General features: G+C 47.5%; 1 protein-coding gene across 1 annotated transcript in view; it reads left to right on the forward strand.

Annotated features, from left to right (window-relative positions):
• Positions 1-27,990, forward strand: part of KCNN4 (potassium calcium-activated channel subfamily N member 4) — a 46,842-nt gene continuing 18,852 nt past the window's right edge. The window contains exons 1-2 of the mRNA XM_081869268.1: positions 1-675; positions 25,745-25,840. Of these exons, the coding sequence (XP_081725394.1) occupies positions 475-675; positions 25,745-25,840 (297 nt within the window). The 5' untranslated portion in view covers positions 1-474. The remainder of the gene's footprint in view (positions 676-25,744; positions 25,841-27,990) is intronic.

Here is a 27,990-nt window from a genome sequence, read left to right on the forward strand (position 1 = left end):
TACTTGCCCAGTTCCTCCGGCGCTCTCTGGGGCTGCCTCCACTCTCCACCCTCTTCCTTGGCCGGATCGCTGCCTACGGCTCCGCGCGCTTGGAGAACTTCGCCGCGCGCTCTTTCTCCTTCTGGCCTCCTTCCTTCCATTTTTTTTTTATTTTTTTTTTGGAAACCCACGCTCTTCACTTTCTCTTTCTTCTCCGGACCTTCCAGCTCGCCTTCCTTCTCGTCCTCGCTTTCCCTACGCGTCGCTCGTGCTTTGGTTTCTTTTTTTGTTTCTTCCACCCTCTTGCTTTCCCGGCCACCCCGGAGCGCCAGCAGGTGCCACCGCCCCATAATACCCCTACCGCCCCCCTCTTTCGCCCTGGCTGCCTGCTGGCTGCTCAAGAGGCAGGGATGGGGGGCTGCCCAGGGGGTCTTCAGCCCCTGCCTCCCAACCTCTGCGGCGAAGCGCTCGTCCGTCCCTGGCAGCGCGCAAGAGATGCAGATCAAGGAAGACCCGGCGGAGACCACGGTGCTGCCCATCCCTGGGGAGCCCGGCGACAACCTGCGGCGTCTCAGAGGCAGGAAAGTTTTGCTGGGGGAAGAGAAGAAGCTGGCTGGGTGGGCGCTGGGCATCGCCCTTCTTGGCATCTTCCTGATGATTTTGCACACCGAACTGGCTTGGTTTGGACGCTGTCAGGTAAGTCACCTTTACGCTCGACTCTTAACAACCCTCACCAACCAAATGTTCTATGTCCGGATGTTTTGGACTGATGGGGATTGTGGTCCAAAACATCTGAAAGGCGCCAGGGTTAGCAAATGTGTTTTAATAGCAGGTGTTTTCCCCAGATCAGTTCCCATTTGGGGGACTTTTTAAAGTTTTGCCTCATGCAGAGAAGATACAGAAGGAGTGCAGAAGGAAACTTCTCTTAAAATCGGGTCAGCTGGGGGAGATTCAGGGTCTTTGCTCTCTCTATACATCAGGGATGGTGACTGTGGTGTCCCAACAGATGTTATGGGACTCCAGTCAAGCATGGCTAATGGTCAGGGAGGGTGGGAACTCTCCATCCCTGATGAGACATCCAAGAATCTGCTGCTGCTGCTGCTTTTCCACCCGACAAAGAATTCTGTGGAATTCAAAAGCTGGCACGCACTCTCATCAACCACAAGTCCCTCCGTTGACATGCACAACCTATAATTGGAGAGTCGTTGTGGTGCACTGACTGCTTGGTCTTGGATGGATGGGAAGAGTCTTTTTAAAAACCCAACTCTGCAATAAAGTTCACTGAGTGACTTTGGTCTTAAGTAGCCTGTGAAGGGACTGAGTTCTTTGGGAGAAGGGCAAGATTGAAATCGTGACGTTTCCTTGCCCATACCCCTTTGCATCTGCACCAAACACTCAAAATAGGTATCAAAAGGAAATGAAGGCAATTTGCCATTTCCTAAACCAAAGTTTAGGACATTGTGAGCTGGGAATGCATCCTTCTATATTTTCTTTTTCCGTTGCCCAGTGCAATATCGCATTGCAACAAAACAATAGCCTCAGAACAATAAACATGTGTGGCTTTCAGTCATGACCCTGCCTGCTCCTCAAGAGCGCCCTGCCACCCCTCACCCCCCCCTCGGTGATAAAAGTGGGAGTCAATTAACATACAGGTGAAACTAGTCCTATTAAATTAACCTGCAGGACTCATTGCCACCCAGTGTTGTGACGGCCACCAGCACACACGGTGGCTTCAAGAATTGCTTCAGGGAAATCCTGCACACATCTGTCCCACTGAACTCCAGCTCCCATCATCTCAGACAACTGGCAGTGCTGGCTGGGGTTTGTGTGATGTATGTTGTGGTCCAACAACACCTAGAAGGTCCCCGGGTTCTCTATCCCCTTCCTTAAAACCTACTCAAAGTAGGTGCCTGCCTGGATTCTGCCTCGGAGGTGGCCGTACCACGAGGGAAGGTGAGGCAGCGGCCTCTGGTGGTTGAGGGAGCGGAAAGCAGGTGGACCCAATCTGCGGGGCATCATTCACAGAGAAGTTTAAAAAAACACACAAAAACTCAATTTCTTAGAAGTCCTTTTGCGTTGAAGTGAATGAGAACTGAGGGGCAGAGATGATGTGGGGAATTTATTAACAGCATCTTCCTTTTTTTTTTTAAAAAAAATGCTAATAATAGCCAAAGGTATTAATCAGGACCGTGTGTGTGTGTGTGTGTGTGTGTGTGTGTGTGTGTGTACTTGCTTAACCCTTTCATTCCATGCCAGTTTCCCAATTAAATCAACCTTCCAGCTGCTGTTTAGCCCAGCTATTTTGCTAGTACCACTGTGCTTCCTTCCATGGGGCAGATAGAAGATTGGTGCAGAATTTAACCAGAAAAATAGTGAAATCGCCCATCTCTCAGTCCTCCCCCTCATAAGTCCTGCAGCTTTTCTTAACATTTGCAAAAGAGAGAGAGAGAGATCCTGTTTAGGGATTTCCTGCATCACTTCTGGATTGGTCCTGGAATGAACAGCCGCTCATTCCGATGCAGCTCATGCAAAAGAACATCCCAGCAGCTTCCTTCCTTCTCCTGTTTAATTTGTGTGTCTCAGCTGGGAAGGCATTGCACTTGGGCTTTCCTGCCTCAAAAGCACAAGTGGGTTCCCATTTGTGGCTAACCTGTGATATCTGATGCTATGCACTCGATATGTCAGGACACTTCTGAGTCCTCCAAACCATGGCTGTTTTGGGGATGGGGTTCTATGGGTGTGACTTACAGCAGGCTGTGTGTTACAGCCACAGAAAAGCCAGAGGTTTCTGAGCACCCAAAACATACCTCTTCACTCCTACGAGTAAGAGGCATTGTCCCAGTTTGAGGATGCATTCCAGCCAAGCGAAAGAGCACAGAACAGGCCCAGCGAGGACAATGGCTTGGAGAGGTGGCCTGTCCAGAGGGCAGAATCCTGAGGGCCAGATTGATAAGCTTGGAGTGCCACCTTTGACTTCATGGGAGGAGGTGAACTGGAGGTTCCCCACCCCAGATCTCCCTGATTAGGGAAGCACAAAGAAAAAACACCCTTGGGAAAAGAAGACCCTCCATATTCACTGATTTGCGTACCTCTGTGTTGGAGGGGGAAAGAGTCCACTGTTTGTGTCCACACACAAGTCCATGTGCATCTGCAGTAACATTTTATTTTTTTAAAAGACACCTCTACATCTTACCAGAAGACAAAACAGTGATGGTGCTTTAAACATGGAGATGTAGTGGAAGGGAGAGGCAGCGTGGTGTAGTGGTTAGAGTGTTGAACTAGGACCTGGGAGACCAGGGTTCAAATCACAGAATCAGTAGGGTTGGAAGGGATCATGAGGGACACCTAGTCCAACCCCCTGCAATGCAGGAATCTTTCGCCCCATGTGAGTCTCGAACCCATAACCCTGAGATTAACAGCCTCATGCTCTACCGACTGAGCTATCCCAGCGATGCCCACTGGATGACCTTGGGCCAGTCCCAGCCTCTCAGGCTAACCTACCTCACAGAGTTGTTGCGAGGATAGAATGGGGAGCAAGAGAACCTTGAGCAACTTGGGGACTTTTTATTTATTTTATCTATTTTCACGTTTATATCCCACTTTTTCTCCAAGGAGCTCAAGTTCGTGTTGACACTTGTCCCCCTCCCCACAACAACCCTGTGAGGTAGTTACAGGTAGGTAGCCATGTTGGTCTGCCATAGTCAAAACAAAATTTTAAAAATTGCTTCCCGTAGCACCTTAGAGACCAACTAAGTTTGTTATTGGTATGAGCTTTCGTATCTGAAGAAGTGTGCATGCACACGAAAGCTCACACCAATAACAAACTTAGTTGGTCTCTAAGGTGCTACTGGAAGTAATTTTTTTTTAATTTTGTTTTGACTATGGCAGACCAACATGGCTACTCAGTGGGATTCCTGGCTGAGTGGGGATTTGAACCCTGGTCTCCCAGATCCTAGATCTGACACTCTCATCACTACGCCACACTGGCTCAGACTGGCTACACCACAACCAAGAGAACAGAGTTTCTCCTTGGGTAAGTTGTGCTGGTGGATCTAGGTGTGGAGCTTGCAAACCGTTCTCATCACACTGCGTAGCATAGCTCTCTGGTCTGAGTCATCTTGGCTCTGACTACATCAAGCACTTCCCTTGCTCTGCAGGCAGCTCTTAACTGTAGATTTCCCCCCCTTGATAACAAAAGGGCTGTAAGCTTTCTTCACAAGTGAGGCTTACGCTGGTGTTTGTATTACCCCACATTTGTAATGCAAATGAAAAGTCTACATGGCTAGAGCCAGCCTCATCTGCTTGTCTGCTTCAGGAAGCCAAAGACAGCCAGACAGTGATGGCTGATGATAATAGGCCACTGACTTTAAGCGCTCAGTTAATGCAGTTTAGGAAGTTCTGTGCATGCTGGAAAGCAAGACTTCTGAAATAAGAGATTGTGAAACTGGAAGAAAACGATGCGGTGTGTCTTTGCAGGACATTAAGGTCAAGGTAAAGAGACCCCTGACCGTTAGGTCCAGTCGCAGACGACTCTGGGGTTGCGGTGCTCATCTCACTTTATTGGCCGAGGGAGCCGGCGTACAGCTTCCGGGTCATGTGGCCAGCATGACTAAGCCGCTTTTGGAGAACCAGAGCAGCGCACGGAAATGCTGTTTACCTTCCCGCCGGAGCGGTACCTATTTATCTGCTTGCACTTTTTGGCGTGCTTTCAAACTGCTAGTTTGGCAGGAGCAGGGACTGAGCAACGGGAGCTCATCCTGTCATGGGGATTCGAACTGCTGACCTTCTGATCGGCAAGCCCTAGGCTCTGTGGTTTAGACCACAGCGCCACCCCTGCCCCATTTGCAGGGCACTCATTTGCAGGGAGATGAGTGCCGCAACCCCAGGGTTGTCTGTGACACACCGCATCGTTTTCTTCCAGTTTCACAATCTCTTTCTTATTTCAGGAGTCTTGTTTTTCAGCATGCACAGAACTTCCTAAACTGCATTAACTGAGCGCTTAAAGCAATGCTTTTACTGGAATATTCCAACATGGTTCCTGCCAGCTGATTTGGAGATGAGAGCTGTGGTCCAAGACAGCTGGGGGTATCAAGGTTGCCAAAGGCTGGAATAATGTTGTTGTTGGCATCATGGGTGTAGCCAAGGGGGGCGGGGGTGGACAGCTGGCTCCCCAATCAATAAAAATCAGTACAAATCTGAGGTTCTCCCCACCCCAAAACAAAAGCCTGCTCCCCTAACAAAAATCCTGGCTATGTCCATGGTTGGCACGCATCTTTCTCAAAAGATAATGGAGTGTGTCTCTGGGGGGTGAAATCAAACTGCTGCGACCCTTCCCACAAAACCAGCAGCCAAACATAGAAGCTAATCTCCTCTTAAGATGCATGGAAAGCTACGTCAGACCACTGGTATGTCGAGCTCAGTATTGTCTACACCTCTTCAGGATTTGAGACAGGAACCTCCCCTGCCCTGCCTGGAGATTTCATGGCCCTTCTACATGCCAAGCATGCTCTGCCACTCTACCTATGGCCTTCCAGCTGTTGACAAGCTCCGACTCTCACTCCACTCCCCAGGCAGCGCAGCCAGTGGTCAGGGATGATGGGAGTTGTGGCGGGTTACAGGTGCCCCATCGCTGCTATAAAGCTTAGATGTACTGAGCTGCTCCAGCACAGCAGCTGGGAGGCTGAGTTTCAAATAAGAATATAGGAAGAATCCTACAGGATCAGGCCAACGGCCTACCTAGTCCAGCATCCTGTTCCCACAAAAACCCACAAGCCAGAGCACGAGCACCTTTCCCACCTGCGATTCCCAGAGACGGGCATTCAGAGGACATCCTCCGCTCAACTCCCAAAGCCAAAACAAACAGGAGGAACAGAAACCGAAAAGAATATGAAAAGGTTCTCGAAAGCACTTACAATTAAAAGTTTATCATAGCTCAGCATCTTTCAGAACCAAAGGTCCTTCAACTGGAGACTTTCCGAAGCAGTTTGCACAAATGCTGCTGACTGTCTGGCGCCATGGGGAAAAACAGGGAACAAGTGGGGTTTGGGTTTCTGTCATTTTGCATCTGTCTTTTCAGAGTTCCTTTTTGCACAACCTGCTTAGATGGGCCTAGACCGGCCATGGTCTCCCAGTCTTAATCCCACCCCCTTTTGTGTTACTATAGGGTAGGGCTTCCCAAACCATGGTCTGTGGACCACTGGTGGTCCACAAACTTCATTTTGGTGGTCCAGGGCAAGGCTGTAAAGAAGAACATTTATCCTTTGAATTCTGTAAAGTTCTGCAGAATTCGAACTGGAATGCAATGAAGTGCAATATAAGAGAGGAAGGGGCCAATCAAAACACAATTAAAAATCATTACAAGTGCTACAGCAGGCACACAAAAATCACCAAGAGCCAGTGTGGTGCAGTGGTTAGAGGGTCGGACTACGGCCTGGGAGACCAGGGTTCAAATCCCCTGCTTCTGTGCTGCTAACACAGCAAAAACAACACAGGAGGCAGCAGCTACAAGTTACCAGTCTCTGCAGCCACGGCAGGTGCTGTGATTCACCAAAGGTTTGACTTCACCCCTGGAGTGCACTCCATTGTCTCTCGAGACAGATGGGTGTCAAAAACAATTCAAAGCACATTCAATACAACTTAAAGCACACAACTTCCCCCAAGGAATTTGGGGGACTCTAGTTTCCCCCTCATATAGCTCCAATGCCCAGCACCCACAACAAACCACAGTTCCCGTGATTCTTGGGGGAAGCTATGTGTTTTAAACAAGCATTGAATGTGCTTTAATTGTATGGTGCGGATCATTGCTAAGCATGCCAAGCTCTGCCGATCTCCCACCCCGTAAAAATGTCTCCTGTACCTTATCCCAGAGAAGCAGGAAACAGAAAGTCCTCGCTCTGGCTTGTCTCCTCCATCCCCTCCCTTGAGATTTATTGCATTTTGCTCCTGCTGCAATTAGAGACCTGCAGGGTGGAAGGACGTTGGGGACATCAAGACCACGGAAAAGGGAAGGGAATGTGCTTATTCAGGGGTGGGGTGCAGGACTGAATGGACAAGTCCCAGCATAGCGGGGCAATGGCATGCTGAAGTGAAAGATTTGTATCGGTTGCATAACACAGAAGGTGCTGAGGTTAAAGCCCGCAATTGATTGTGTGTGTGTTTGTAGGCCAGCCTAAGTGATCCATAAGATAAAGTAGCTGAGGCAGATTGTCAGTCTTGCTTATCTGACCCTTCTGAGTCATCCCCGGTTGGATTGTCCGTAAACATTCTGTGACATCACCAGTCGCTAGCATTCCATAACTGGTCCTTTCTCCTCAGCTGTTAGAATGCCTGTAAACATTCTGTGACATCACCAAAGCTGAGGCAGTGACAGGGTTTGGAGGTGGCTGGGCAGCAGCATGCATCTATAAAGTGCTTCTTAAACCTCTAAAGTGTTTGAAGGAGACTTCCTGTGGAGCAGTCATTCCCAGAGTGTAAGGTGGGTCTTTGTAGGGTGATTAGCTACTTCCTCCTTGATCCCCTTCCAGAATGTGCCAGGAATTCAATCGCTGAGCTTTCCTTTGTAAATGCCAAACAGTGTTGCCATCTTTTGCAGTGTGTGTGTGCGCGCCTGCCGGCCTGAGAGGGTTGCATTGGTAAGAGAGGTATGGCAAGCAGAAATACAACAGGAGCAGTGTGCCCTGGAGATGTGGTGACTGGGGAAAAGACCTGCTGAATTTCTGCCTGTTGCGCAAATGTTTTTTTTTTAAAAAAAGTACAGCAGTTCAGACTAGAGAGGGGGAGGAAGTAGCAACACTAGTGAGAACAATAAATTGGGGCATGACCTGCTTTTTCCAAAGTTCTTTTTTTACCTCAATTTGTGTGGTGAATATTAATTTCATCTACTTACCTAATACTAGGTTGAGGGCAGTAGATCCTGCGAATCACTGCGGGGGGGGGGGGGAGAGAATAAAAAAGCAGGTGTTGTATCTTATAAGGAATGAAGAACCAAACCCTTAACATGCAAGGAAGAACTGACAGGTCAGGGGGTGCTGAATTATTCCCCGCTTCCCTGATCCTCCCCTGGAAATCAGTCCTGCAACCGCTCTGGGAAGTGGGATGGGTTAGGCACCTCTCCCTCTTCAAATGATGGCATTGCAAGAGACGGCTGCAATGGGCAAGTCAAAATAAGTTGCTGGGATCAACAGCAATTCATAGTAATGATTCACAACTGTGTGGTTCTGCAAAATCTGCAAGATACCTTAGTATACATTTAGAGGTAGACCTATATCCCAGTTGTTTAACGATAGCAGCAACAAAAAGACTCCACCCTCCTGGCAGATTAACCGGGAGTAGCTTTTTGCGAGTTTCGGTCAGTCTTTGGTACTCAAAATGAATTTCTGAGCTCATATTTACTTCTGCAAGTAAGTCTGTCATACCAGACTCTGGTTGGTGGATCTCAGCAGCGGCAGGCCTTGGGACCTCAAATTTAAGTGGTATGCTAGGTGACACCAAAATTCAGCGCCCTCTGCCTCTTGCACTCCATTCCAAATAATAGTTGTGGCACCCCCCAAGGCTGTGCATCCAGGGCGACCAAACTGGTTGCTCTCCCCTAAATCTGCTTCTGATCTTTGGCAAAACTCCTCCACAAAACCATCACTGCAAGTTTGAAGCCTGTCCACCCACCCCCAGCTCTGTAGCACAGATCCTATTGTGATGTTTGTGCGGCAATGGAGGAACTCCACAGTCTCTCATGTATGCGGAATATATAGGAAGGGCCCTACCAATCAGTGTGGACAATACTGAGCCAGCTGGACCAGTAGCTTGCCTGTTGAATGGCTTGCTGAGAAGGACTGGGGTTCTGCAGAACAGGATTCTATAAAGCGAGTGTGGGAAAGAGCTTGTTGACCTTGAAAAGTCCAGCTTTGTTAAAAAAAATTAAAAATAAGTGTGGCAATCACTCCAAAAGTTCTGGCTTCTACGCAAAGAGGTCTGGCAAATTGCCCAGAGATCAAAAACCTGCTTGGGCTGCTTTGCTTTGTTTTCGAGTTAATGAAGCAAGAAGACCTCTAGACCTACCTTATAGGGCTGATGTGAAGACTTCTGAGAGAGTGTTCTAAAATTGCCTGGTTTTCAATTTTTAAAAAACATTATTAGGTCTCAATCAGAAAGAGAGCTGGACGTGTAGCTGCTGTTGCCATGCTAAACTTGGACCCTGCATGTCCTGAGCTGCGTGGCCAGTTCTGTTCAGATCCAAAAAGTGATGCTGTGCCTTTCCTGGGACAGATTCACATTGCAGATTAGATACAACAGGAGCAGAGCATATGCTCTCTTTGTGTTGGGTTTATAGCTTCTCTTCCCTCAATTTTGATGGGAAACCTTGCACAGACCCGGAGAGGACTGAGGAAGCATCTTGTGCCCACACTTCCTTGTGTTTGGGACAGCGTGTGACAGAAAGCTGCCCTTTGTTTCAGAGTCTGAGGATGACTGCACAAGTGCACAAGCCCCGGACCCAGGAGTCCTGGCATGCAGCCCCCCTGCCCTCTACCTCCCCACCCGCTGGGAAGGGGAAATATTTTCCCTTGCTACAGCTTGAGGTCTCTTTGCTTTTGCCCTGCTATGTGACGGCAGCTCTGCCTCCCAAGGGCACAGAGATCTGGAGCAAGTTTCCCCTGGAAGATGAAGAGCCTTTCCTGAACCTCCGTCTGCAAACAGACCTCGGATCCGTTCTAGGTCCCCTCTGTGACCGCTCCCTGCTTGGGAACACGTCGGAGAAGCTGGCTGGAAGAAACAAGGAGGGAAACACAGGCAAAGGGCTCTGTCTGGGCTGCAGAGGAAAGGGGGCTGATTTTTATTTTTTTGGAGGCAGGGGAAATGTTTCAGTAAATGTGCTCCAATTTAAATATTGCACTCGGATTCCAAAAGGAATACCATGATTAGAGCTGCCTTCTGTGAGCTATACAGTAGTGACCTCCCCGTTGCCCTCGTCACTCGCTGGTACCGAGACTGAAAATAAATCCAATTCCTGCCAGCTCAGGCATTTTAATATTTGGGTTCCTTCAGAGCCTGTTCTTAAACATCAGGCAAAAAGAAATGCGCGTTGGCGTCTTTCAGAGGCAGGACCATGCAGCCAAATGTGACCCACCAGTCATGTATGGAAGCAGCTGGTGCTTGACTCCTTCCCCATTTTTGCAGTGACAGGCAAGCCAGGGGATCGTTCTTCAATCTCATAAATGCTACCTTTACATGTCTGGTAGCCTGTGTTCAGCTTGCTGGGTCAAAATTTGCTGACCCATCAGGATTAAGCAGATTTCAGTCTTACTTCTGCTCTGTTTTTAAAGCCTTACTATTAGCAAGTGATCCGCCTTGAACTATTTGGCCAGGAACACCAGTTTCCACTTAAAAAAAACCCTTGAATCTTGCAGAGTTCTTGATTAACTTGATTAACAGCTGAGCTCTTGCAAACAGCTCTGGGTTTTGCTCCAGTAGGTCAGTTCTTGCATAGTTTACAACCCAGGTCTTGCAAGGAACTTTGCTTTGACCTCCCTGCTTGACTCAAACCATGCTTCTGACTGGAGGTTTGTAATCAGGTGGCATCCTCAGAGGCCTGAGTTCAAGTCTTCACTCAGCTACAGAAGCTGGGAGGAAGGCCCATGGCTGGATTGCAGTTGCTTCCCAGCTGATTGACATGTGGTGGTAGGATTCCGGACTGTACCACTTTAGGGGTGTGAGCATGGTTTTCCATGTCCCCTCACAAAGTAATAAATTAGTAAAATGGGGAAAAACTTTAACACAGCCTTCTCCCTGGTGTTCTAGTTTTCTGCATGCAAGGAGTTGTATTTCTGTTGTTGTTGAATGCTGGAATATCTACAAGTGTGACCCAAACACACCTGCAGTCTGAAGTGGTACAAACCCAAACACACCTGCAGTCTGAAGTGGTACAATCTGGAATCCTGCCCCCTAGTTCTCTTTAATGTGTTGCAAGGGTGGGAGTTTTCCACTTAACAGAACAAAGGTGGGTGCTTATTTTCCCAACATAAATAGATTTTTTTAAAAAATTGTTTTGCAAACTGGGATCTGAATGGACATGTAGAGGAGCCAAGCAGAGGCATGCAGCTCTGGGATTTACTGAGCGACTTGTCCATACCTTCACAGAGTTGACCTTTCTTATCTAGTAAGAAAGGTAATTCTGGCTTAGCCAAAGGAGCAAAAAAACGTTTTCATAGCACTTTAGTGGAAATGGGCTGGAACGAAATCAAAGCAGGAGGCAAAAGATAAAATCGGGAAAGGGACTAATGTTGACTCTTTGGCATGTGGAGCAGTGCAACAGGCAGGTGCTGAGGGCTGCTTTCCCCCATCGGCATCCAAGGGTGACCGTAGGAAATAAGTTTTTGGGAACAGGCAGAGAAAAGGCAACGTCACAAGATGAGGGGGCTGGGAAAGGAGAGCATCAAGGAGAGGAACAAAGACCACAAAAGGGGGCAAGAGTAATGTTTGGTTCCCCCGCAGCTATTGCAGAGCCACCGGCATTTCCAAAGAGAAAAACAAGGAGGCGTGAGAATTTGGAACATCTGACCCGTCATAGATGTGAACCTGTGATGGTGGACTCTGGTCCTATCAGCCCCAGCCAACATGGGAAATAGTCAGGAGTGATGGGGTTGTAGACCAGCAACATATCAAGTGACACACACACAGCCCCTCGATTTAGTTTCACACTCATAATCACTGCAGGAGCCCCTTCCTGTCTGCACACACTCCACCAAATTGTGGTAATTTGTGTAAACTTTCCCGTGTCAGCTTCTGATGAAGGGTGTGTGAGTCGACTGGCGATAACCATTTCCGAATAATGTTTAACAAAACGTTTTCATCTTACAGTGGATTTTATTGTAATCATCGAAATAACAAGGGCAGCTCAAACGCATTCAGGCTAGGCACAAGTTACTGTTTACTCTGGCCCCAGTGCGCTCCCGCTGTTGGGGTTTGAAGCTAAGTACACATGAAGTTTGTCACGATCCGTATGTATCCTGTAGCTTCTTGAGAAACGGTGCGGGGGGGGGGAGGGAAACAAATCAGGTCATGTGCAACAGGTGAAGACAGGAACACAAGGATGTGACTTGAGATGCAGAGGTGCACAGACAGGACCTCACTGAGTCGCCTCAGTGACATTTAGGCGCACAGAGCAGGAAGTGGCGCTCTGGGATTTTTGCACATGCTCTAGAGTCAGGACAGGTGGTCCTGCAACAGAATGTTGCAGTATGGATTGCTACAGCTTAGGGTGCCTGCTGCTCATAGGATGAAGCAAATCAGAGGAGACCTAATTTTTCAACTAGTGCATGCACTTCAGATTACTGGAGCGGGGCTAAGTACACAACATACATTTAAAGCACATCCCCTCCCCTCCCCTCCTGGGAAGACTCCTGGGAACTGTAGTTTGTTTGTTATAGATGCTGGGAATTGCAGCTCTGGGAGGGGTAAACTACAGTTTCTGAGATTCTTTGGCAGGTGCATGTGCTTTAAAGGTGTGTTTTGTACACAGTCCCAGTTAACCGTCTTGAAAGAAGATAAAAGAATTGCCTTGCAGGACCAGCACAAAGGTCCGTCTCACCCTCAGCCTTTGGACGTTTGCAGGCCGAATATTAGGCAACATCCCCTTCCCCTGTTTATCTCACGACTGGTAAGAATGGAACCTGCGACAAAGTGCTGCAGCATGGAATGCTTATGTTCAGGATTCTAGCCAGTCAGCCATACTGTTTATCAGGATATTATTCTGTTGGAAGCTTCCCAGAGTGACTGGGGCAACCCAGTCAGATGGGTAGGGCACAAACAAATTATTATTATTATTATTATTATTATTATTATTATTCTCACTGATACAGTGGTACTGCCGGTTATGAACTTAATTCGTTCCGGAGGTCCATTCTTTACCCGAAACCATTCTTAACATGAGGTGCACTTTCACTAATGGCACCTCCTGCTGCTGCCGCACCGCCAGCATGCAGCTTCCACTAGCATCCCGGGGCAAAGTTCGCAACCAGAGCATCTACTTCTGGGTTAGCAGGGCTTGTAACCCGAAGCATTCGTAAGGAGGACAGTATGTAACATGGGGTTCCACTGTATTTGCTTTTTTTACAAGCAGAGTTTTTTGTGCATGGGTTCGGGGGCAAAAAACCCAAAAGTAATGCAAAAGGGGGAAAAAAACTAGTTTTCCCTGGGAAAAGAGATTGAAACTACTCTGTGAATTGTAGCTCTGGGCAGGGAACAGGGATTTCCTAACAACTCTTAGCACCCTTAAACTACATTTCCTAGGGTGCTTTGGGGGAAGCAATGAGTGTTTAAAGTGGTATCATAGGGCTTTAAATGTATGGTATGGCCTAGATCTGGTCTTTACTGAGCATATGTTCTGATTTGTTTGTGGGACAAACAATGAGCATTATTCTGATTGGCTTTGTGGGGTGTTTATACATCTTCGCTGGTTCACCCCACACTTTTCAGTGCATTTCCCTGGGCACTTCCAGCCTGTTGTTGTTTTTGGGTGGGCCACCCAGTCACGTTCTGGGAAATTCAACTTGCACAATTATAGCTGGTCAGGAGTTCTTGCACAACAGACCTGCTTCTCCAAAAGATGGCTTGTTTCTTGATAAAGAACTCATTTACACTTTCACTTGATCCATATTTTGATCTTATTGTGCACTAATTAATTCCCCCCTGATCCAACAGATGTTTGTTTGTTTGTTTGTTTGTTTAGCGGCCGTGCCTTGTGAAAATCCAATCTCACCCATTGAATCAAGGCTCAGTTAAGCAAAATCTCTCTTGGAATTTTCCACACATCGGATAAGATCCAATTCAGCAGCTAAGGTTGGGTAAGAATCCTGGGAGCTGTGGGTTGTCCAGAGTGCTGGGAATTGTAGTTCTGTGGGATAAACTACACTTCTCAGTATTCTCTGTGAGGAGGGGAATGTGCTTTAAATGTATGGTGCGTATCCAGTCTCCATTAGCCTGAAAGCTTAGAATTGCCTCGTTGGATCAGCACAAAGATAACAGAAGTCCACCCATTGATCATAGAACTGTAGAGATGTAGCCCAACACGTCATCTCCCATCCAATTTGAAACTATACGAGACCCTGCTTAGCTTTGTAAATGTGCTAGCAGTTTTTAACGCTGCACCACAAGGTCTGTGTGGCCTTTGGAGGATTTACAAGCAAGAGGCACACAGAGGAACAAGTGGCACGCTGGCCTTTTGAGTTTCTTGCATTTGTGCATTTTTCAAGGCTACCTGCAACAATATGTTGCAGCGTGGAGAGCTTGCAGCTTCAGATTCCAGCCAGCCGGTAGCACGTAGGACAAAAGAAATAGGTAAGAAGAGCTTGCTGGATTAGGCAAGTGAACCATCTAGTTCTGCACCCTGCACTGTCCTGAATCTTCCAACAGATAAACTAGCACACAAACTTCAGATTACTTGACTTGGGCAGCATACTCACCATACATTTAAGGTAACCACAACTGGGAATTGTAGTTCCTTTAAGGGGCTGGGAACTGTAGCTCTGTGAGGTCAATTACCACTCCCAGGATTCTGGGGGAAATGGGCTTTAAAGTTGTGCTGTGTATGCAGGTCCAGTTCAGAGGAAGGTTCACCACCTCAGCGAGAGAACAAGGCTGCGTCTTCTTGGCTTTTCTCTTTTCCCTTCTTTATTTCCTTATCCTACCATTCCTGGCACGGGCAAGCCCCTTCTCCCGGCTCATGGAGCAAGCCCAACTTCCTTCTCTTGTCCGATTGTTCAGGACACAATTGCTCCCTTCACGGCAGGGGCTGTGGAGCTGGAGGGGGCGGGGAGGCAGCGTTGGAACCGGTGACAGGATAAATATTAATCCGGATGGGCCAGGTGACATGTGTTCTCACGGAGAAGCCGCCACCAGCAGTGGGAACTGCCCAGGGCAAGGGCACAGAGGAGCCAAGAGACTCCAGGAGTTCCTTCCCAGTGCTGGGAGGAGAGTAAGGGATAGTGGTTAGGGATGGCAGGAGTGCAGACGTCACAAAAGGGGATAAAACACACACACATACGCAAAACCTTGCAAATGCAATGACTGGAATTCAATGGAAAGGAGAGCCAAGTTGTAAATGTTAAGCTTTTAATCCAAACTCTGGAAGGGATTTGAGGCCTAGTGGGTGCTGCCAAGCCGCAAAAGTTGTTATTTCCACTCCTGGTCCCTTTATTCCACCTCACCCTCGAGCTGTGGCAAGTTAATGCCATCTTTTGCCATCTTTACAGTGAGCGACTCTGTGCCCTTAATGGAGCAGTAGCTGATGTGTTTGCTCTGCAGAGGCAGCGGACTGCAATTCCTAGGATCCGGTGCCATTGGCCATGCAGACTGCAGCTGATGGGAGTTGTAGCTTATTTGTTTTTTTGTTCATTTCTCACCCACTTTTCACCTTAAGTTCCTTGAGCAGGTTGCAACATTAAAAGACAATATTCAAAACAGTTTGAAACAACTCACAAAAAATAAAAAAATTACACACCTGGCAGGCACCACAATGGCTTCCCCTTGCCCTGATCGTAGTTGAGGGCTGCCAGCTTGAATGAAAAGAGGACAGGAAAAATTTGTGGAGGCTATCTATGGCTACTTGCTGAGCAAAGATGTACCTGTTGCATTTCTGCTCAGCATGGGGTTGTTTATCTGTCCACAAAACAGGTGGATGCCTTCTTGCTTCTCCAAGGATACTGGGGCAGAGACTTTGGTCCAGCATGCCTGAGGGATGCTCAGACCACACCCTGGACCGGCTGTTACCCCTACTAGTGAAGCAGCTCCTGCTGCAGAATTTGCATTGCAGGGATGAAAAGCTGGTGTTGATCTGTAACATTTCCTCCCCCCCCCCACCTGAAAAGTGAAGCACCATATTTTTTGCTCTATAAGACGCACCAGACCATAAGACGCACCTAGTTTTTGGAGTAGGGAAACAAGAAAAAGAAAAAATTCTGAATTTCAGAAACCAGAACAACAAGAGGGATCGCAGCGCAGCGAAAGCAGCGATCCCTCTTGCTGTTCTGGCTTCTGGCATAGCTGCGCAGCCTCCACTCGCCCCATAAGATGCAGACACATTTCCCCTTACTTTTTAGAAGGGAAAAAGTGAGTCTTGTAGAGCAAAAAATATGGTAAATTAGCTTCCATGCCCTGGAGCGAAATGCAAAAGTGTTGAAAAGGGGTTATTTTTGGTGCAAGAGCTTCCACTCCCCCATCGGCCAATGGCTTCACAGAAACAAACCAAAGTAGGGCTGCATGCCCTCATGGGTGACTTTCCAGGGGCCGCCTGCCAAATGGAGGGCAGGGCCGGAGACAAAACAGGTGGATCACAAGCATGACTCTTACCTTTGCACAGTAAAAGTTGCAGATTTCTGCATGCGACCCCAACCCCTACCTCTCTCTAACCTCCATTCGAGCAACAAGAGGAATTATCATAGTTCAAAGACACATTCCAGTCAGGCAAAGGCACTTGAGGAGGAAGCAGAGCAGGGCTGTCCAAGGGCAATGCTGGGAAGACCCCTGGAGTAAATAAAGGTTACATTCACGCCCAAAGAATCCTGGGAAATGTAGTTTGTTAAAGGTGCTGAGTATTGTTGGGAGAAACCCCCAGTTCCCTTCGAAGAATTATGATTTTCGGAGCGCTTTAACAACCAATGCCTTTTCACAGGGGACTCTGGGAATCGTAGCACCTCCCAGAACCCATATCGAACTACAGCTCCCAGAATTCTTTAGGGGAAGCTGTGATTGTTTAAAGTGGTATTGTAGTTCTTTAAATATATGGTGTGAATGTGGCCAAAGTCAGGATATATTTTGATGAGGAGGCAGCATGGGTTACTCAACTCTCTCCTCTGCCCCCTCCTGTGCCTCTATCTGTCTGTCTTGGCTGTCCTTTGAGGCCTGCCTTGCTTATATATCTTGTGAGTGCCTCCCCTCTCCGTCACCTTCCCTATTGTAATAATATTTGCCCAGGGTGTCTCCCGTACTGCCTTGGCTGTCCTTTAGTGACCAGAAGTGCTCCCCCCCTCCACCTTTTTGTCTTTCAGCCCAGCTCTGGAAACGCCACCAAGGCAAATGTTTTCCCCCAGGACAAAGACCCCTTACCGTTCCAAGCTTTTATCACTTTCGAGGGAAAGACTGGGGTACAGGGCTGGAATGTTTTAATCTGGAGTGTTGCTAGGTTCTAAAAGAACTCAGCTGGACACAGGCTGACAACACGAAACTGGAACTTAAGAGCACCCCAAAGTATAGGGGTCCTGGAGGAGAACGTAAGAAAACACAAACACACAAAAATCCTTGCAGTGGCCCACCTAGTTCACCATCCTGTTCTCACAGAGGCCAGTCAGATTCCAGATTCAAGCAGGACCCAAGTGCCACAGCATTCTGTCCTCCTGCGGTTTCCAGCAAGTAGCATTCAGAAGCATTACTGCCTCCAGTCATAACCTTCAGGGCTGCTAAGCCACAGACCCGCTTTTTAGAAGTACAACTTTAGACAGCTGTGCTTCCTTACATCTTACATTCCAGAACCTGTGGAACTCCCTGCCACTGTAACTCAAGAGTTCCTCAAGGTGACCCTTTTCTGCTGCTGCATGTTTCATTTTCACTTGACTGATGGTTTGGCATGAGCCTGATACCGACAAGGGGGATGGAGCGAGCTATTAACTGCAACCACTTACGGAAAGGAAACGGCGTACGCAAGGGAACACTGATATTTACAGTGATGGAACACGGGAACCTGACTTATACTGAGTCCAGATTATAGGGTCCATCTACCTCAGGACTGTCTGCACTGACTGGCAGGGGCTCCCTGGGTTTCTTTAGACAGTCTTACTAGAAACTCTGGGAATCTGGGACTTCATGCAAGGCAAATGCTCTACTGCTGAGCTATTATCCTTACAGAAAACTCGCTCATACTCTTTTACAGTGGTACCTCGGCTTACAAATGCTTCGGATTACAAACACTTTGGGTTACAAACTCCGCTAACCTGGAAGTAGTACCTTGGGTTGCGAACTTTGTCCCAGGATGAGAACGGAAATTATGCGCCGGTGGCGCGGCGGCAGCGGGAGGCCCCATTAGCGAAAGCACACCTCAGGTTATGAACCGTTTCAGGTTAAGAACAGACCTCCGGAATGAATTAAGTTCGTAACCCTGAGGTACCACTGTACTGTATATATATTGATGCCTTGGCTGAGATTAAGGTGATATGTGGCTGAGAGTTCACCAGCTCTGCACTTTGCAGTATGCCCAGCTGCCTGAAAAGAAAGTTGTTTGTTCCTTAATTGAAAATTTTTTAAAAAGTAGCAGGGGACACTGTGGCTCAGTGGAAGAGCATCTGCTCTGCAATGCAGAAGGTCACAGGTTCAAAACCCTGCATCTCCAAGTATGGCTGGGGGAAAACCCTGCTCAGACAACTGCTGAGTGGTTCCACGGGGTAAACCAACTGGAATTAGTGAACGTGACCATCAGGTCCATTGCTTTCAGTATTTTTGCTCTGAATAAAACTTAGCCGAATGCCACCCAGCATAAACAAGGCTGAGCAAGATGGACCGAACAAAATAAAAAAATTCCTTCCAGTAGCACCTTAAAGACCAACTGAGTTAGTTCTAGGTATGAGCTTTCGTGTGCATGCACACTTCTTCAGATACACTGAAACAGAAGTCACCGGACCTTTCTATATAGTGAGAAGGTGGGGAGGGGTATTACTCAGAAGGGTGGTGGGAATGGGTGATTGGCAGATAGCTGCGATGAGCCTGTTGATGATGAGCCAAGATGGACCGATGAGCTGACTCTGCCTCCAGCAGTTTCCAAAGGGGCAAGACACCTGAAGTCTGCAACAAAAGACCCCTTTTTGGCTCAGTGAGCCAACCCTCCTAATTCCCAAGGGATGTATGCAATGCCCTTCAGACTTGGAAAGAATTGAGTGCTGAGTTTTTCTTTTCCACGGGTGCATTTATTTCTACATCTGAGTTCTGTGCCTAATTTCCAAATGCTTGTAAATAGGATTTTAGTCTGTGTGTGTCTGTGTGTGTAGGGGACAGCCTCGCCCTGAAACCAGTAAGCCTGTCTGGAAACACCTGGTTCAGGTGGTAGCTGGTTGCCCAGGTGAAAGCTGTTGCCTCCAACAAAACCCACAATGATTCAATTGTTTTATTAGCACACGATTGGTCACACACCCCTCATCTGTTGCCCCATGCAGCAGGGTTTTAACTCCTTCCGTTCCATGAGAAACAAGTAGAACCACCTCTTCGAGGGCTGCAGAGAGCTGCCGTTTTTGGAATAAAATGGTAACACGCTTGCAAACGTTAATAATAATAATAATAATAATAATGATGATGATGTTTATCCCCCACCCATCTGTGTGGGTTTCCCCAGCTACTCTGGGCGGCTTACAGAATATATAAAATGTAAGAAAGCATCAAATATTAAAAACCTCCCTAAACAGGGCTGCCTTCAGATGTCTTCTAAAAGTTGCATAGTCTTTTATCTGAAGGGAAAGTGTTCCACAGGGAGGGCACCACTACCAAGAAGGCCCTCTGCTGCACAGTCCAGGGCAAAGAATGACCTACATCACAGCACTGGCAGGTTGGCAGAATCTCACATGATGCTGTTTGGCTAAACCACCTATCCACCAACTTGCCCTTATGGACAGCGGGAGACATTTGATTCAGTACTTGTCTGAAGGCAAACCAACCCAAGTTACGCTTTCAGAAAACAGTAACCCAAAATGGAAATGCAGACATCATGCAAAATTCATACTTCTCTGAGTTTTGCAATTCATTTATTTATTTCAGTTTTTAAAGTACTTAACCCTCCCCCTTTTATCCGAGGCTCACAGGGCGGTTTATAGTATAAAAACATGAAGATACATAACATAGTAACAAACGAAATGATAACCCACCCCTGCAGTTTAAAAGACTATAGATTGTTTAACTGGCCAAAGGCCTCAGAAAAGAGGAATATTTTTGCCTGGCACCTAACGCATGATCATCAGAGGATGATCATAGGGTCTGGGTTGGTTCAGTTTTCCAGACAAATTGTACAAAAATTCATATACTACTAGGGTAAAGGTAAAGGTAAAGGTAAAGGTAAAGGGACCCCTGACCATTAAGTCCAGTCGCAGACGACTCTGGGGTTGTGGCGCTCATCTCGCTTTATTGGCCGAGGGAGCCGGTGTACAGCTTTCGGGTCATGTGGCCAGCATGACTAAGCAGCTTCTGGTGAACCAGAGCAGCGCATGGAAATGCTGTTTACCTTCCTGCCGGAGCGGTACCTATTTATCTACTTGCACTTTTTGGTGTGCTTTCGAACTGCTAGGTTGGCAGGAGCAGGGACTGAGCAACGGGAGCTCACCCCGTCGTGGGGATTCAAACCGCCGACCTTCTGATCGGCAAGTCCTAGGCTCTGTGGTTTAACCCACAGTGCCAGTGGTGGTGGGGGGGGGAGCATTTTGACATCAGGCATACACCTTCACTGTACTCTTTTCAGTGCCTGCTAAGAATTGGAGTTTTTTTGTTTAGACAAGCCTACCCAGAGACATAGAATGTTGACATGTGTTTTAATCAGGTTTTTAGCTTATTGTTGATTTTTATTTTTATTTATTTTTTAAAAAATATACAGTCAAACCTTGGTTGTCGAACGCAATCTGTTCCAGAAGCCCGTTTGGTTTCCAAAATGTTTGACAACAGGCACTGCTTCTGATTTGTTGCAGGATCTTCTTGCACTGAAGCGGAAGCCGCGTCAGACGTTTGGCTTCTGAAAAAAGTTCAAAAACTGGAAGACTTACTTCTGGTTTGGGAGCCAAAACGTTCCAAAACAGAGGCGTTTGGGAACCGAGGTTTGACTGTAGTTGTTTTTAACTGTTTTTACTGATTATTTTTTTTGTCGTTTCATTCTTTCTGCAAACCACTTCAGTCCTTTTTTTTAAAAAAAAAAAACCAGCCAGTGCATTAAGCTGATGTTTCTAGCTGCCATGTAACTTTCCGACAGTTTGACCTCACCCCCAAAGGCGCAGTCCTCCATTGCCTTCCGAGACAGACAGATGCCAAACGGATGCTGTTTCCATTCCCCACAGTTCCTTGGAGCAAGGCCACATCAAGGGCACTGTGGGAAATCAAAATGACTCTTCCCAGCTCTCCTGACACTAGTCAGAGCACCAGGCCGTGTGTGTTTGTGTGTGTGTGTAAATGACATCCGTGGTTGTGCCCTGTTGGGATGTTGGACCTCTGGCAGATACCCAAGGCCCACAAAGAAACTGGAAACCAGTGCAGGTTTTTCAACGGAGCCAAAATGTGGCAAGTATTGCAGCGATTCCCACCCCCTTCCCGGTTATTAACCTTTTTGTTAACTCTGTGAACAATTACTTCCTTTTGTTCGGCCTGAGCCTTGTGCCAGCCAGGTCCCCCTGAGGTGCCATTCAGCTGTCAGTGCTGGCAGCCAATTCTTGAATGCCATCCTAGACTTTCCTGCAGGTTGGTGTAGCCTAGGAGCCATAAGAGAAGGATCCGCAAATTAGGAAGTACCCGCTTTGGATGTTATCTGTGGGCTGAGGTCCCTAGGTGGTCTCAGGCAATCTGCTCCTTCTCAGCCCTCGTTCCTCCGTCTCATCTGCATTATGGAGGGTGATAATATTGACCTACCTAGCTGCAGCTAGAGCTATATCATGCATTGTATGTAGAGTGCTTGGAAATTTGCAAGCATTAAGCCGTATTATTTATATCATCGCTGTTCTAACAGATTTGCTTATGTATGAACAAAGGTATGAGCCACATCCAAATGCATGTCATACTCAGAGTTAGACCCGTTGAACTTAATGGGCATGGTTAATTTATATAAGTATAAAGGGGCTAACTGAAAAAAGTGGTGTTTTTTGTTTTTTGGCTAAACATCAAGTGGGATTTACAGCACGATCCAATGCATGTCTACTCAAAAGTAATCCCAGTTGAATTAAATGGGACTTATGCCCCAGGAACTGTCTACATGATCACAGCCATGGGCATAGCCAGGATTTATTTGGCTTTATGTTGCAGGGGGCAGAACCAAGTTATCTGTGATACAATTGGTCAGTTAGTCAGTTAGTTAAGTATTTTTATTTATTTACTTGATTTGGGGGCGGGATCTGCCACACCCATGATCACAGCCGGGCATAGGCAAACTCAGCCCTCCAGATGTTTTGGAACTACAACTCCCATCATCCCTAGCTAACAGGACCAGTGGTCAGGGATGATGGGAATTGTAGTCTCAAAACATCTGGAGGGCCGAGTTTACCTATGCCTGACCTTAGTTTTGTACAGTTCTGCCCGGACACTGAGGTCCAGCTCCGAGGGCCTTCTGGCGGTTCCCTCACTGCGAGAGACCAAGTTACAGGGAACGAAGTAGAGGGCCTTCTCGGTAGTGGCGCCCGCCCTGTGGAACGCCCTCCCATCAGATGTCAAAGCGATAAACAACTACCTCACATTCAGAAGACATCTGAAGGCAGCCCTGTTCAGGGAAGTTTTTAATATGTGACATTTTAGTGTATTTTTATCTTTGTTGGAAGCCGCCCAGAGTGGCTGGGGAAACCCAGCCAGATGGGCGGGGTACAAATAATAAATTATTATTATTATTATTATTATAGTTGTGCTGTCTGCTTTGTTAGGTGTGTGTGTGTGCACGCGTGTGTGTGTGTCTATATATATATATATATATATGAATGTATTATGTACTGTTTGTTTTATGACCTTTTTAAAATGTATTTTTGCTGCGTTGTAGATCAAGACTAGTGGAAGGTTAGGGTTTGTTGTGAATAACAGACAACATAAAAGTGTAGAATGGCTACGGAACAAGCATCTTCAGCTTTGTTTACTATGATTACTGTTATTTAATATGGATCATAGAATCGAGGAGTTGGATGGGATCCCTGAGGGTCATCTAGTCCAGCCCCCTGCAATGCAGCCATCCTGCCCGTAGCCATCCCTGGGTGGGCTGGAGCCACCAACCTTCTGGTTAACAGCCAGATGCACTGACTGAAGATCTATGAAAAAGCGGGTTGGCAAAACGTGCAAGAAAGAACACCCCCCCCCCGAAAAAAATGCAACCAAATTCATACTATGATCAAGCCATAATAATAGCTAGGGTCTTTGAATGCATATCTTCCCGATTGCATTCATGCACCAAGCATGAACTGAATGTGAGAATCAAACTTTCTTTTACTCGCAGCTACATGACAGAAGCTCTGACTTCCCCCTCTCCAGCCCCATTGGAAAGAAGAAATATTGAGGAGGCTGCAATTCTGGGTCAAACGGTGGAAGGGGAGGCATTTTGCGTAACTACTTTTCTGATTAAAAGTCACTTTCCTCACCCAAAGCTTGGAGGGAAGAGCTAAGCACCCACAAATTTTGCTTCCTCCCCACTCACAGTTTGCGGTCCCCCTCAAAGCTCTTTTTCTCAGTTAAGTGGAAAACAAAGCAAGTCCATTGCGACATTGTTGCAACAGAGTGCACACAGTGTGTCATTTGGTCCTAAGGCTGAGGTACATACCTTGTTTATTTATTTCACAAAAGTTATTTAACACTTGATTGTGAAAAACAACAGCAGCAACCTCCAGGTGGTCTATAAAAAGAACGAAACAACGCAACAGTTAAAAAAGTTAAAAGCATCAATTTGAAACCAGTATGAACCTACCCAGACCCTGTGATCATCATCTGAGGCCCTTCTTTGTGTTTCTCCTCCGTGAGAGGTCCAGAGGGTGGCAACATGACAACGGGGCCTTTTCTGCAGTGGCTCCCTGTTTGTGGAATGCTCTCCCCAGGGGGGCTCACCTGGCGCCTTCATTGCATACACCTGCAGGCATCAGGCAAAAACATTCCTCTTCGATCAGACCTTGGCTGGTTAACATTACATGGCAGGGGTGCCCAAACTTTTTTCGAAGGGGGCCAGATTTGATGAAGTGAGGGCCGACCAAAGTTGCTGAGCTTTTTTTAGGATTTAAGTTGCTGAGGGGCCAGGTTAAATTGACTGGTGGGCCACATTAGGCCCCCGAAGCAGACTTTGGACATGCCTGTTATATGGCCTTTTAACTGTGCTTGCGGGTAGGAGGGGTTTATTGGTTTTGTTCTTGTTTTTATTATGTATTTTCTCTATTTATCTTGTATATTTATGCTATGAATCACCTTGAGATCTATGGATACAAATTTAATGAATTTAGTAGTGGTAACAACAAAAATCGTGGCTTCCCCAAAATGGCCTTTGCTGGCCAAATGGGGAGGTCTGGTGAGCCATGCTGGAGGTTCCCCACCCCACAGTACTATGATAAATATGGTCCCATTTCATAGAATTGTAGAGGTGGAAGGGACCCCAATGGTCATCTAGTCCAACCCCCTGAAATGCAGGAATTTGAGAATTAAGTGCTACCATTCAAAGTTTTTGAAGGGAGGCCAACCACCAGAGCCTACAACTCTTGTCAAACAGCAGCCACCATCAAACCATGGGCTCTGGGCGTAAGAGCTGACACCCTTGAGGGGCTGAAATGCACCCAGGGCCCACTTGTTTGTAGACAACTGGCTGGCCATTATGAAAACTGGATGTTGGACTAGCCAGGCCATTGGCCTGATTCAGTAGCCAGGCTCTCCTTCAGCTATGACTTCTTATCCCATTCAGTGTCTTTAATTTTTTTTAATATACCGTATTTTTCGGCCCATAGGACGCACCGGCCCATAGGACGCACCAAGTTTTTTTTGGGGGGGGGGGAAATAAAGGGGAAAAAAATTATTTCCCCCCAGGCGCTTGTGGGGCCGGCAGCGGGGAGAAGCGCTCTTCTCTCCGCCGCCTGCCTGCAGACCAGGTCCAGGGACAGCGGGAAGACGTGCTGCGCCTCCCAGCTGTCCCCGGAGCTTGCGTTTTTTTTTGGGGGGGGAATGAATAAAAAAAATTATTCCTCCCCCCAGCCGCGGCTGCCGCCCCAAGCCTTGTGCACACCTGCCCAAAGCACAGGGCACCCTCCGGAGGGCTCCACGTGCTTCAGGCTGCAGGCTGCCGCCCCAAGCCTCGCGCGCCTGGCAGGACCTCCCACCGGGTGTGCAAGGCTTGTGGACACTCGCCGGGGCTGCAGGCTGCTGCCCGCAAGCCTTGTGAGCCCGCGGAAACTCCCAACAGGCTTGCAAGGCTTGCGGATAGCTTCCTGAAGCCTGGAGAGCGAGAGGGGTTGGTGTGCACTGATGCCTCTCGCTCTCCAGGCTTCAGCGAAAGCCTGCATTCGCCCCATAGGACGCACACACATTTCCCCTTCATTTTTGGAGGGGAAAAAGTGCGTCCTATGGGGCGAAAAATACGGTATATGCAATGACTTTCCATTGTTTCTGCATATGCTGTTGTTTTAACTTTCTATATACTGTATTTTTCACTCTATAAGACACACCAGACCACAAGACGCACCTAGTTTTGGACGAGGAAAACAAGAAAAAAAATATTCTGAATCTCAGAAGCCAGAACAGCAAGAGGGATCGCTGCACAGTGAAAGCAGAAATCCCTCTTGCTGTTCAGGCTTCTGGGATAGCTGCGCAGCCTGCATTCGTTCCATAAGACGCACACACATTTCCCCTTACTTTTTAGGAGGGAAAAAGTGAGTCTTATAGAGCAAAAAATATGGTAATTAAGCAGTAGTTGGATATGCATTTCTACTGTACTGCAAAATCACTTCAAGGTGCTTCATAGGAAGCGATTCATGAATGAAGTGGAATGATAATAATGCTCTAATGGCACCCGGCCCTTCTCCTCACTTCTCCCTCCTCTTCCCTTCAGTGGTTTGCCTACTCCTTCATGGTGAAGTGCCTCATCACCCTCTCCACAGCTGGGCTGCTGATCACGATCCTGGCTTTTCACATCAAAGAGATCCAGGTAAGCCTAACTATGGGACTATTTCTCAAATGAGCGCAGCGGAGGTCAGACAGTCTGACAAAATGCTGCGAACACACCATACCTTTAAAGCACTAGGATGCCGCAATGATAGCAGTCATGGCTTCTCTTGAAGAATTATGGGAGCTGTAGTTTGTTCGTGGCGCTGAGAGTTATTAGGAGATGCCTGTTTCCCTCACAGATTTACAATGTCCAGGATTTGCTGGGAAGAAGGATTGCTTGTTAAATCTCTCTGGAAATTGTAGCTCCGTGACTACAGCCACCAGAATAATTTGGGGGAAGCCACAACTGTTTAAAGCGTTAACATAGCACTTCAAATGTACGATGTAAATATGGCCACAAAAGACCTAGATCACCTATTGAGCTTCATGAAAAGTCACCTGGGTCACAGTCTTCGGTGAAGTGTTTTTTCTATCTCCGTTATAGTAATTAATTCTAAAATTAGCATATTTGTGTCCTTGTTTTGGACTGCCCTACTTGATGCAAATCTGACTGTGGTGGTTCCCACCCCCCTTGGGGGAGAGCTGTTGTCATGGAAACGACGAAAAAAAATAAAAACCTCCCCAAAACAGGTTCACTCCAGTAATTGGTACATATTTTGGTATGCTCACAGCAAGCAGCACACAGTGTGAGAAAAAGTAGGTGTTGTGCTTGTTAAAGAGGGACAGGATGAGGCTTGGGAGGGGGGTAATTATGCCCCAAATCAATGACCCAAAGCTTGAAACAAATTCCTGGCAGTAGGGCCTCTGAGTGAAGGACAGGTCACTCAGCCAAAGGTTACCCAAAAGGGCCCGATTCCTCATTCTGGGAAGCTGTAGCCATTATAACAGGAAGATGGTAATGGGAAGGTATGTATATGAAACTGGGATCATGACGTAGATCTGCATATGCTAAAATATATGCATAGGTGCAAATGTCTCTGAGCATGTTAAGCTGGAGGGGGTTGGACTAGATGACTCTCGTGGTCCCTTCCAACTCTAAAAGGTAAAGGTAAAGGACCCCTGACCATTAGGTCCAGTCGTGGCCGACTCTGGGGTTGCGTCGCACATCTCGCTTTATTGGCCGAGGGAGCCAGCGTACAGCTTCCGGGTCATGTGGCCAGCATGACTAAGCCGCTTCTGGTGAACCAGAGCAGTGCACAGAAACGCCATTTACCTTCCTGCTGGAGTGGTACCTATTTATCTACTTGCACTTTGACGTGCTTTCGAACTGCTAGGTTGGCAGGAGCAGGGACCGAGCAATGGGAGCTCACCCCGTTGCGGGGATTCAAACCGCCGACCTTCTGATTGGCAAGCCCAAGAGGCTCAGTGGTTTAGACCACAGCGCCACCAACTCTACAGTTCTATAATTCTATAATTCTATAAACCGACCACAAGAGCACTCTCCCCTCTTGCGGCAACTGGTATTCAGAAGCATTACTGCCTCTAGTTGTCGAGGCAGCAAATAGCCATAATGGCTCATAATCACTGATAGCCTTATCCTCCTATGAATTTCTCCAGTCCTATTTGAAAGCCGTCCAAGTCACTGCCTCCTGCGGAAATGAGTTCTGTAGTTTGCTGTGTGAAGTACTCTCTTTTCTGTCTGCTGGATCCAAAGGACTAATGGTCTCTGACTCAGTCAGCTTCCTATGTTCCCTACCTTTGACCTTGGGGTGGTGGCAACGGCGGTTGCATGGATTTCAATTCGGAACCTGTAACATTCCTCCACTCTATAAATTAACTGCAAAGGAAAAATGGCCGGGGACTAGCTTTTCATGGGGAAACGAAGGCGAATGGAAAGATTAGGCTGGCAGGCAGGGATTTGCATTCAAGGTCTGGGACGCAAGCCCAGAACTTCAGCCTTCTTCGCAGACCCATATAGCTCAACCGTGCATAGGAGCTGGTGACACTTGGAAAATACATCTCAGAAGGGTTTTTCCTTTCCTTTGGGCTGTTTGATCTCTGCTGCTGATCTGAGTGAGCTGTTTCCTGACTGAGTCACGGCATGTTTCATCCAGCTACTGGGCGAGTTGTGGTCGCTGCAGGATATCGCAGAGGGCTGGCTCTGGTGTGATTTTGGGGGTCCTTTGCTCTTCCTTCTTCAGGTTAGCTTCTCCTGTAATTTGCCAGAAGGACTTTCTGGTCATCGTTCAG

Source organism: Podarcis erhardii (assembly GCF_964252035.2).
Source record: "Podarcis erhardii genome assembly, chromosome: 7".
Classification (NCBI taxonomy): domain Eukaryota; kingdom Metazoa; phylum Chordata; class Lepidosauria; order Squamata; family Lacertidae; genus Podarcis; species Podarcis erhardii.